Genomic DNA, 12,516 nt, shown 5'->3' with positions numbered 1-12,516 from the left:
CTGCTTACTTGAAGGAGACTTGAGCACCAGTGGCTCAGAGGGTATAATAACGACGCCAGCTCCCTTTTTGGTGTTGTCTTCAGTGATTGGAGCACTTAGGTTCACTATATGTCTGTCATTTAGGCTCTGCAGGCTACTGCTGTAGCTGCCGGAAGGTTCTGTTTCCCTGTTTCCAGCAGCTTGACTCATTTGATCATCTTTTTCTCTGTATCTATGCTCTCGTCAGTTTCATCTAAAAATCCAATTTTGACACATGATCGCTAAGTGCACTCCTGCATTACCACACAGAATTATCTTTATTAAGTAGTGCCATTGGAAATACATTAGGAGAGGCATTGATGTAGGCTGATTGTTACGTGGATAATGAAATTGCTGGCCTGACCACTCTATAAATGGCAGTGCACAGTGAATAATAGGAATAGCTATTACAGAGTGTATCTGCCACCCATTGCTCCCTGTTAAGGTGAATGCCTAAGCAGTGCTAAAAAATGCTAAAAGTGGTATTTTATTCATTATTGTTAAATGTCCACTTTGCACCATTTCATTTCAATCTGTTGAAAAATACTGTTTTGAAAATCAAAATTGCCATTTATGAAAGTTCATGAGGTTAAATTTGATTACAAATGTCAAGTTGGCATTTTTGTTAATATATTACCTCACATGCACAAACTTGTGTAAGTCCTTGCTAATTTAAAACTGCATTTATACATTTATAACCTGTTTACATTTCCCAAATTAACACCAATACTGTTGGTATTTTGTATTTTGCATATTACTACTTCATTATTGGCTTAATTAAAACAAAACTGCTTAACAGAGGTTTGGTAAGAATGTTTAATATTTGGGTATTTGGATATTGAACAGTTAACTTGATTTATGGGTGTGGGTAATAGATATACTTCACTACATATTTTTTGAGGAGTTGCAGAATCACAGTTCATGAGTAACGTGAATAGTACTATTTCTAAATAGTACTTCACAAATAGCAACAATAAATAACTTTTATATTAATTTATTTGAAACAATGAATTTATAAGCAACTTCTGGTAAAATATATTACTTACAAATTTTAGTTTCATAACCAGACATGCTGTTTTTGTCCTTCTCCTAATATATTGGGTTTTTTTTTTGGAAATTCTGGGACTGTATTGATTTCCATCCGTTCTTCCAGCTTCTAGTGACTTATCTAGTCCAGGGATGACAGGAAGTTCTGAAGTGCGACAGGTACAGGGCCGCGACACACCCTGGACTCCAATCAGCCTAGCTACATGCATTTGGACTGCAGAAGGAACCCACACACAAACTCCACACATAGCAAGTAGGATTCAAACACCCAGCACCAGTCATGTGAAGCAATTCAGTTAAACACCGAAGCAGCGTTTCATTAAGCGCTTTCAATAAACACATTTTATTGTATGTTTTACTTACATTACCAGTTCATCTCCTGCTCAAGCAACAGGATCAACTTAAAAACAACTTGGACAGTTCGGCCAGAAGTTATGGAACTTGATCATTGTAGATTAAGTAGTTAGTATAAGGCAATGTCTCTCTGTCACCAATATATCAGTAAATCTGAAAATGTCTTAAAGTTTTTTTTTTTTATCAATAAATCATTTTTAAGAGGCAAAAATGTTTTATCCATGTATATGTGTCACAGAGGCCTGCTGGAGACAAAATGGGAATGAGAGAACGAAGAACGGAATCTCATCCAAGGAAAATGATTGACTTCAATTCCGGAGGTCTCTCACTCTTTCTCTCTCACTCTTTCCCTTTTCTTCCCACCGTGTTCCTTTTTCATTATCTGCTTCTGTAGAACAGAAGGGGTAAATAAGGGAGCTTTTGCTATTCTGCAGGTGGCTGATGGGAGAGCGGTGAGAGGCAGCCACAATCCCTCTCCAACCCACCCCCCCCCTCTGCCCCCACCTCCCCCCTCCTGCCTCCATTCACACTCTTCCATGCCAAGGGTTGCCCTTTACATCCGGAAAATATGAGTAAGGAGCAAGTGTCCCATCTTATTCCAGACCGCAAACATCCGGAGCCCAGTGGGGGACGCCCCTCTGGAGCAGAGTGTCACAGACAATGGTCAGTCTAAGCTGCACTGTTTCATTCTTTTGTCTGTTTTGTAAATTGTCATAGAAAAATCATTGTATTCCATAATTTTTCTCACACTAATTACACCGCAGAATGTGTTCTTGGAGAATAACTTAATAAAGATATGACGTTTTATATAATGCATTTTTCTCCTTTTTGCAAACTCCCTATCACAAACATGTACCAAGTATGGATTAAATGAGCAGCTCTTAATTTCCAGCTCCTGGCTGCGTGGGAATATACAGCAAACCAGAGTGTGTCAAAGATGTCAAGTGTTACAGTTCCTTTCCCTAAAAGAAAACAGCCCTGGGAGCAGAGGAAAAAAAAGAAATTCTTCCTAAAATGATTAACCCTTCCAGAGAGCATTATAGAGTTCAGGGCTGAGAGCTTGTGCTTTGTTCATGCAATTGTTATTTTCTGTTATTGCCTTCATCAGTCTCTCCTCATTATATAAAAAAGAAGAAAAATGCCTGAATAGAGGAGGGAGAGTTTCCCACAGTCACTTGCTACAGAAATACATCATTGTAGGTCGGTTCCCACCCTCTTGCCCAACCTTGATTTGATGGACAACATTTCTATAAATGGGGAACCAGCCTGCCAACGTGCAAAAAATGCAAGAAGGAACCGTTTCTGCAAAATGCTTAAATTGACATTTACGTGACAGCATTCATGTTACATTCAATTTACTTTTATTTTCTTTTTTCCCCAACTTCCTTCCATTTTAACAGCAATAACAAACAATAAAATCTGTTACCAATCTCACACAAATGAGATATACAAAGCGTCTCGCAGTGGCTTCCTTTACCTACTCATTTTTTTATAGCATTGGCTACTGCATTGTTGTGTGAAAAACTATGAAAGCCGTCATGATGCCGAGTAATTCTGCAGGTGAACATGTGATTGCAATTTATTTTTTATTTTTAAATGGAATAATGAAAATGAATAAGCACACAAATCCTCCTATATCTGCCTCTGGGAGACTCGTGGTACATGCTACACTTCTTAACATGACAGAAAAAGTGCATGGTTCTATAAAATACACAAGACTTTTAGCATGATCAGTCCACAAACTTCAGTGTATTGACCTGGGTCTGTCAATAAATACATTAGTATGCTATGTCATTGGGCTTAAAAGAAAAATACAAACAACATTCCGGAACAATACATGCAACCTTATGAAGATTAATAATAAACATCCTATTCTTCATTTGGCCAAAGCTCTTTGCCAGCTTTAACTAGTCAATAAACTCAGCTATGAATATGTTTACTTAAACATTCATACAAAAGAAACCGTTAAGTATATTAAGATATGATATAAATAATATACGTATGCAAAATAGTAAATACTGTGTGCGGGGTGACGTCCCTGTGGTCACATAGAATCATTCAAATTAGCAGTATGAGATATTTTTATTTTAAGTATTGGAGTAATTAAATAAACTCATAACCCAAAGTGGTTGTCGGGCTAAAAATAATCCGTCAGAAAAAAATGTTGCGATCAAATACAGACCCTAAGCAAATCAGTGAGAGAAACTGATGTTAAAATATAAATATAATATAAAAAATACTGAAGACCACTGTGATCTAAATTATAGTTTGTCACACTACTTTAAAGTTAATATAACATTAATTTTAAAATGTACAATCATTCCTTCTCTTCTGCTATTAGATTAACCTCCTGTTATTTTAATTGCTGCTCTTGGTAGTCTATTTAAGACGTTCGGCCAATTCCCCATGCCAATAAAGCTTTTACTTTGAATTTGAGTCTGAAAGCCGGCGATTGCACGTGAGTTAATCCGGGCTTTTTAAAGCCCCGCCTTTTGGCCAAAGAGGACCAATAGATCTCTAGGAAACAGGCGGCTCGTGCCAACGCGCAGAACCAGGACGCATGCGCAGTCGCAGAGCAGGAAAAGAAATGGCGGAGTTGGGGGAGATCAATGGGAAACAGTCTGGCCAGAGCGTGCAAGTCAGGGATGGAGGAGGACTTTCTCATGGGGAGGGCACGTCTACACTCCGCGAATCTGTGTGTGCCATTCTCAATGCCCTGGCAGCATTTAGTACAGAGGTTGGTGCTTGGGGGAGACAGCTTTCTTTGGTTTTGCTCTGTGAATGATCGCTACCTGGACTCACTCTCAGTTGTATGATGTCTCTATAAACTTATCGAGTAAATACCGAGGCTAGTTACATAACGCCCTATCCAAGTTAATTTGAAGATTAGTTAGTGAGGTACGATACTTTGTTTTGCATGCAGTTTCCTAGAGCGATTGATTGCTTAGCGGTAGGCAGACGTGAAGCAATTGTGGGTCTGTTAGCTAGTAACTCATAACCGAGGCGATGTTGTGTATTTAATAGCTGCATCTGTTATAGTTTTCTTGCTAGGGAACACAACGGCTTAAAATTGCAAATAATTAAAACGTTATGAAAAAACGTTGTGTTGCGTTTTGGAGTTTCAGAATAAATGAAGTCTGAACTTTCAGCAGGATGATTAGATGCTGCTCCACGCGTGGGAAACGCAGCACTATTAGGTGGAAATGCTAGTGGCAGTAAACGTGTAAACGCCCCGTTTTCAGTATTCTCTTTATTTTTGAAGGGTTTGGGGGGGGGACAATTTTCTTTGATTCTGAAAGCCGGCGTTATGTGTGGACATTTTATTTTGCTTGGTTATCTGTGATAGTCACGAATGTTTGATTTATGCAAATCATCCGTCTTATAAATGCTATGAAAATAAATTAGAAAAACAAAAGCCGTATGTCACTTTCTCCTAATATTGTATGGATGTGTTGTCAGACATGCATTGCAACAAGTTTTATAGAATAGTGATACTTTATATATTATATTAATCCCCGTGGGGAAATTCTCTTTGAGCCGACCCCAGCTTGCTCTGTGAGACACACAAATACAGGTGAGAGTAAGCATGGGGGTCACAGCTCTGGGTCAGTCACTTTGCAGCACCTGGGGAGCTGGGGGTTAAGGACCTTGCTCAAGCCCCCCACAGACGTGACTGTTTTGCTGAGGCTCAAACTAGCAACCTTCCAAACACAGACACAGAAGCTTTGCCATTAAAGCACATTGCCCTCCACTTATTTATTGATCATTGTAAAATTATTCTAGTACTGAACATTATCTAAGAGTATAGTTGATTAAATAGTTCTGATTTGTGTACTGCTTCTGTGTATTATCAAAAATAAATGAGTTATCTTTAACAGAAATTCTTTGGAAAGCTAATTTGTACTTCATGGATGCCTACATATGTGTATGATTTAGTTTGTGCAACTAAGACAAAAGCATCAATCTTGCATAAATAAATTATGATTTCCCAAAGAATCTCACCCAATACAGGCATTTTTTTAGGTTCTGTGGGAAATCTTTTTTTTTCTTTAATAAAAAAAAAAACCCACTCAATCTTTCTATGGAATTTAGCATTGAACTTTTATGTCCTGTGTACTTTGTACTTTGTCAACTGCAATGCTAAGGAAAATAGGTTTTCTGTGGACTATTGTGATTAAACCTTGCCTTGAGATTTTTGATTAGGTTACGGAAATCCTTGTGTTACATTTATAATTAATGGCAACATTTTATAGCCATATATCCCTAAATGTATAATTAGATACAGTGTTTGAAAGAAGATGTGCTTGATTTTAAAGGACAGCTCTGTTGTTGCTTTTGGCTGTCTGAAATGCTGATTGATTTTTTTTTTTTTCCCCAGTTGAATTTAGGGGCCGATGTTCTGAAAATGGATGTCAATCCAAGCCATATCAATGTCTCATCCCTTCAGCCAGGTTCTATGCTTACCTGTGTCCATCAGCACATCTCACAACTGCAGGTACGCCTCTGATCATCTTCACTCCGCTTCTACCGTCTCATTTTTTCAGCTCACTGAACCAGTGGGAAAGCTCTTAAAAATGTTACTTTTGCATTCAGTCTCCTTCAAATAATTAATATATTAGACCTTTGGGGAACGTTTTTGAAGCTTTAAAGCTTTAAGATGGTGTTGCAAAGGAGGACAGATATCTGAAGGTTTCTAGTGCAGATCACAGGAGTCTCCTGTTTGAAACCTTGAGCAGATACTTCATGAAATTATCCAGCTGCATATAAACAGAGCATAAGTGACTGTGAATAAATGAGTCCACTATAAACGGCTGATGCTGGAGGAATGTCCCTCATGTATGTATCCTGGCCTCGGTTCCTCTTTACCTCTTGCCTTCGGCTCCACAGACCGTGTCTGCAAACCTGAAGCAGCTGGTAAAGGTGACTGCCGCGCTGGAATCAGCCGCAGACGGCGGGGGTGATGTGAGCCCCGCGGGGGGCAGCCTCGAGCCCAAGAGAGACGACCCCAATGTGCAGATCAAAGTCAGCAAGTCAGAGGTGAGCCTGCTCTCATCCTCAAGGGCCGGGGCTGATTTTTAACGAACTCCAACCACTAATGAACGCATCAGCACCTCAGTCAGGGGTCAGTTGTCAAGTATGTGTGTTTTTTTTTTCCCCTCCCCCTGTTCGTCTAGCATTCTTGTACTTCCTGTGACAAAAAATACTGTGTGTCTACTGCTAGGCAAATAAATATTAAGAAAAGCTTGGTAATATTTGTTCTGGGCCGGTTAAGTTAATCCAGCAGAAAAGGGCCCTTGAACGCGATGTGCTGCACTTGGACAGACGAGATGAACTGCACTGCAAGAGGTCCTAAAAGAGGCACAGGCCCTTGGCAGTTTATGAAGTGGCCTCTTATTATTCAAAACAATTGCATGTGGATGAAGACGACCCCAGCCTCTGTCTTTTGTCATCAGATAAACAGAATATTTGAGTGTTCCTTTCAGTGAAAATCCGCCAGTTGTGGAATCTGGGTTATTTTAAGGAAACACTCATATGCTGCCTAGACGGCATTCGCTTGGTTTCAGCTTTTCTTCTCATTACTGCTAAACTGGAAACTCGATTTGATATAGATTTTTTTTTTTAAACCCCCCCTTCACTGTGCTCCAATATTCCGCCGTCATCGTTATGATCTTTTTGTTTGTCTCCCCTTTCCCACGTCTGCTGTAGATTGATAGAAGAATATCGGCATTTATCGAGCGCAAGCAGCTGGAGATCAATGAAAGCAATGTGCGGGAGTTTTGTAACGTGATCAACTGTAATCAGGGTGAGAACAGGGTGTTGGCTGGCGGTGGGGGTGGGTGGGGGTTGGGGGGGTGACCACGTAGATTACCAATGCTCTGATTTCCTCAGGCAACTTCTCAGAGAGGAAGCAGAGGCTTACTGCCTTCAAACCCCCTGTTCAAGGCCAGGGGATGTGGGGGGGAAAGTGCTTTAAAGCAAATTGACCCATTTTATCCTTTGAATCAGCCTTACATTTACTATTATCAGTCTGTAATATAACCACCTGTCCTGTCCAGAGCTTCCGTGTCTTCCCCAGGTAGCGCAGGGCGGTGATGCACCCTGGATTGGAAGCCAGTCCATTGCAGAGCACATACACACGCTATGGGCAGTTTAAAGACCCTATTTAGCTTCATCGCCTGTCTACAAATTGGAGTAGCTAGCAGATACAGTACCTACACAACGCAGGGAGGGTGTGCATGCTCAGAGCGCGCGCGCACACACACACACACACACACACACACACACACACACACACACACACACACACACGGCAGAGGTGGGATTTGAGCCTCCAACCCTGGCGGTGGAAAGTATCACCGCTGACCTCTGACCCATCATCCCACCCTTTTGTGTTAGTGATGAATATTGGCGACAGAACATTTTAAATCTAAACGTTATTCACCAGTTTTCCTGTGCTGTTAATTTCCGGCTTACGATGAAGACCAAGGGTGCAGAGATTCGCACCTTCTGCCCTGACAATACGAATGATTCTGCTTTATACAGAAAACAGCTGTGCCAGGACAGACGCCATCTTCACCCCTTTCCCCGGCTTCAGGAGCCACGTCAGAGGTAATTCTGTTCATTCTCATGCCCACACTTTTTCCGTAATTCGCAGCTTTCCTTCTTCTGCAGATGGTTAATTCTCCTTAATGTTTGTCTCATTTGCATAAGTATTTTTAAAGTAATTTTCCCAGCTTAGTCACTACTGCATTAATTCCCTACTGTTTTTCATCACACGGACTGCCAAGTTGACTTAACTGATTATACGCTACACGTCATATGACACTGTTCTAGAGTTTGACTGGTGCACTTTTACTCCTGAAACAGTTCACTGGTGTAGCTGTGTGTCTCTAGCCAGGTCCTCCTAATCCCAGCGTAAAGCACATTGCACTTTCCTGCACTAAAGCTGGCTTGCGACACTCATGCATTGAAATCGGCATGCCGCAGGGTTGCTTTTCAGTAGATGTTTCACTGTATACTACAAGTGCAAGACCTGCAAGGCTGATTAACGTTTGTCTGTTGCCGTGGCAGTGACGCGGGTGGTGAACACTTATGGTCCCCAGACGCGAGCAGCAGGCAGCAGAGAGACCACCGACCAGAAACAGGGAGCGGCCGCTAGGGATTGTGGGAATCCTGCCATAGAGGAACGTCTCCACAATATTGAAGCACACCTCAAGCTCTCTGCGGGTGAGTTTTGTGCTATTCCTTCACGCACCCTCCGTTCTTCTAAACAGTGTGGAGATGCCCGGTAAAGTTGTCCAGGGTATTAATCAGTATCTTTTATTTTAAATTACATACAATTTAAAAAACGGGGTCAGTCCCTGGAGCAGTTGGTGTTAAGGGGCCCATTCAGAGACCCAACAGTGAGGCCACTCCGCTGACCCTGGGGATTCGAACCGGCGACCAATCGGTTGCAAGCACAGTCTGCTAACCTGCAGTGCCAAACACCGCCCCCTGTATGAATAGGATAACAATATTCAGTTATTCACATGATAAAAACCTTGGTCAAAAACAAAGCAATACCACAACATGTCTGGCTAAAAAATACACCACACTCAGGCATGCTGGTTTATTACTGTAACCTTTATGAACAGATGCCCTAACAGTCTCATAAGGTCTCTGTTCCGCTTGTGTTCTGTTTAATTTGAGCTGCTTTTGTGTTTAGGAAAGTCTGATTTTTCTTTTTAAGTGGTCATTTGCTGGTTAATCACAAGGTTGGTAATGGAAATGATTGCAAAACGTCTAAGTTGCAAATGAATGTGAAAATGTAATCTTGTAAAGAATGAGATTCCATAATGTAGTTAAATTCAGGGATGAAGCATCTTTGCCAAATCTAATTAGCTGATCTTCCTAAATGTTGCGAAACACGAAACCTTTTTTTCTGCGTTTTCTTGGGTTTATTTTGTACTTACGGCGTATCACTCTCCTTCCATCAGAGGGGCCTGTGCCTTTGAATATCTACCAAAGGCTGAAGATGTTGGAGGATAGAATCCTGGAGCTGGAAGGCCTCTCCCCAGAGTACTTCCAGTCCATGGTGAGTCTAGGAAACTGGGGACACTGGGATATAGGTTTTGTCTGAGGACTGTACATGAACGTCGTCACGATCTCGTATCCTGCTAGATCCCGTCGGAGTGAGATGATATTCCATCTTAAACCGGGGCGTGTCACTTTCTGTTAGTTGCAAAAAATGTTCTATGGCAAATTCATTATCTGTTGGTGATTTCCATGGGATTTGAACCTAATGTAGCAAATTACAGAACATCCAATGTAAACTACTGAATATCACTTAAAAAGATGTGCATGTTGATATTCCATTAAGATGAAGACCGTCATCATTACGTAGGACGCAGCAAACGCATTTTTTCAGAATGCGTTTGAGTACTCACTGTCGGGTACTCGCCGATACCGATACCAATTAGTGCTGGGCAATGTCTAAACAAATATGTTTTATATTGTATAAAAATTACCCCACATGCACACACACCCACACACTCACACCTAACTAGTGGGACATTTTTATTCAGCCCAAAAGCAGGACAAACCGATACACAGAACTTCGTAAGCAGCCAGCGTGAACTTGCTGACGGAGGGGTGCTGATTAGCGGTGTTGATTTTGGTTTCCCGTAAGTGGCACGCAGGAAGGTATTAAGTGGGAGCTGGTAGGGTCATGGTGCTGATTCTGGTTGATCACGCCGCCTATGCTGCATGAGCATTGCTCAGTTAGTGCCAGGCGATAAGTTTTCCCTTAATGTGAGCCGGAGTTCTCTCAGGCCATTAATTTGTAATTTGAGTGGCTTTTTCAGTCTGGTATCTATGTCAGATTGGAGCGGACAGAGTTGGCAAACGAGTGTACTTGAACCGTCGGCCGCCTCGCCCGGGCTCTGCCATCGCTGAGAGGTCTCTCGCTCTCTGTGCTTTTTTATGCTTGCAAGGAGTCTATTGAGAGGATGTTAAAATAAGCTCATCTTTATGGTGCCTGGTGAATTAATTTCCCCGGTTAAAAAAAAAAAAAACTTCTGAGGATGGGTTTAAAACAGTGTTTCCCAACCCGGTCCACTGGGACCGCCACAGTCCACATTTTTGCTCCCTCTCAGCTCCCGAGCAAAAACATGGACTATCTGTCAGTCCCCCAGGACTCGATTGAGGTTTAGAAGGTAGTCGCAATTCAACACAAATGAAAGGCAAGCTTGAAATGTATGACCACTGGCCTGACGTCCTCGAGCCGCTGCTCTCGCCAGACCTGCATCAACTCCCTTGCCTCACTGAACTCTGCTTTCCTTCCTCAGACATACTTGCACAAGCGACCAAAAACATCGTCACAGGTAAGACGGATGCATTGTATTGGTGTGAAATCACCCCCTCGCCCCTATTCAGCAACACATGACAAACGGTATCCGTGATCCTGCTGCCTGCGTTTCAGGCTTACAGCCTGACGGAGTTGGACGGGAAGATCAACGCGCTGAAGGCCACTTTGCTGAAGAAGGTTGGAGAGTTTCGGCTGAGAGACGCAGAGGAATTCCCCTTTTGATATGGCTGCCGCCCTTTTCGTCGTCCACAGGGGTGCAGTACCGACGGAGTCAGACGATGCAACTACAGACGGACCCTAACATTACATCTGCTTATTTATCTCCCTACATGCTAATTATGGTTTAGCAGGTACATGTTGGTATTTCATTAAATGGACTGACGTATCTGAAAGTGTCTGTTCTTTGTAAATATAAACCTGGCAAATGCATTTTTCGCTTTGAATTGTACAAATGCATATTTTGCTTACCATTTACCTCTTTTTTTTGTTTGCTTTTGTTCAATGTAATTTGTAACTGTTTTGTAAATAAACTGCACTAGAACAGAATCTTCTGGAAGTTTTTGCTGCTCCCGACACACATGTATAGCACTGTACTATTTGTCTAGCTTCAAAGAGCATTGTTATGAACTTTATCTTGTTTTGATGTAAATTATTCAATATTTCATTGAATGATGTTATTGCTTTATCGATTATACTCTCACTTCATTCAGAACTGCATTTTCGGCTGACGTCATGATCTCAGGGCGGGCAGTTTGTTTTTACTTAATGCCTGTGATTCTGAACTTGATTTGCTTGGAGTATCTCTCCGTTTTTGTAGTTTTGCTTTTTAAAATTTTCTAAAGGAGCACAAGATGTGTGATTCTTAGTTATGATCTACTGTTATGTATGATATACTTGGTAGCTTTGCATCAACTTACATTCGCCAGAATGTTTCCAGAACCTCTAGAAACAAGTCAATTTGGGCGTATCTTGATATTTTAGCTGTCATTCATACGCTCTACTGTGTGTGTGATATATTACAAGTTAAATATGACCAGTGGACTGTCAGCGCTGCCCATTCTCCTGCACCTGTTACCCTAATTAGCCTCACACACACTAGCGTCCTACTCCATCGCTTTCCGGCGTTTCCCTGTCAGTGTATGTTATCTACTATGGACCTCAGACTCACGCCTAAATGGGATCAGATGTAACTATGACCCATAACTCGACATAAGTCTGTACTGTATAATTGCAGTGATAACATTCAACCCTACAAGCATAGATTTCTTGCATAATTAAACAGGGAGTTATATCTGAATGCCTTTTTACTGGTTTGTACTGTTGCATTTTATGAATTGATGTATTTTCAAAGAATTTAACCCAGTGCATTTTCTTTAGCATCAAAGTCTAAACACTAAGGTTGACTATTTAAAAGGATCGATAAATCCATCATATTAATATTGTGATGCATTATTGTACCTCGATAGGAAAAGTGATTAAAAAACAGATCGATTTTCAACTTCAGGTTAGCTCTTGTTGACACTGCTTACAGATTCATTACTGTATAATTTCAGTCTAAATTTCCACTGCTTTAGTTGGATGCTATAATGTTAGCTTTGACCCCAGAGCTGTCATTCAAGCAAAGCTGTGTATCTGTAATTGGGGAGCACTGGACACTGAGCAGAACATCAATACTGGCTGTCATTACAACAAATGACCTGATTACTCAGTCCTAGGGATCAAAATTGGCATCATTCTACCAACCCAAAAAG

The 12,516-nt window shown here is 41.3% G+C and overlaps 1 protein-coding gene across 1 annotated transcript; it reads left to right on the top strand.

Moving 5' to 3' along the window:
* The first annotated feature begins 3,944 nt into the window (after positions 1-3,944).
* On the top strand, positions 3,945-11,311 carry mbip (MAP3K12 binding inhibitory protein 1). The gene is made up of 9 exons (XM_023827421.2): positions 3,945-4,156; positions 5,798-5,914; positions 6,307-6,456; positions 7,126-7,222; positions 7,963-8,028; positions 8,491-8,646; positions 9,396-9,493; positions 10,746-10,781; positions 10,880-11,311. Exons 1-9 carry the CDS (start codon positions 3,980-3,982, stop codon positions 10,985-10,987), a joined length of 1,005 nt encoding a protein of 334 aa, XP_023683189.2. The 5' UTR covers positions 3,945-3,979; the 3' UTR covers positions 10,988-11,311.
* The last annotated feature ends 1,205 nt before the right edge of the window (positions 11,312-12,516 follow it).

This window comes from Paramormyrops kingsleyae, chromosome 14 (assembly GCF_048594095.1).
Source record: "Paramormyrops kingsleyae isolate MSU_618 chromosome 14, PKINGS_0.4, whole genome shotgun sequence".
In the NCBI taxonomy this organism is placed as follows: Eukaryota; Metazoa; Chordata; class Actinopteri; order Osteoglossiformes; family Mormyridae; genus Paramormyrops; species Paramormyrops kingsleyae.
This window is presented reverse-complemented; position numbering and strand designations above follow the sequence as displayed.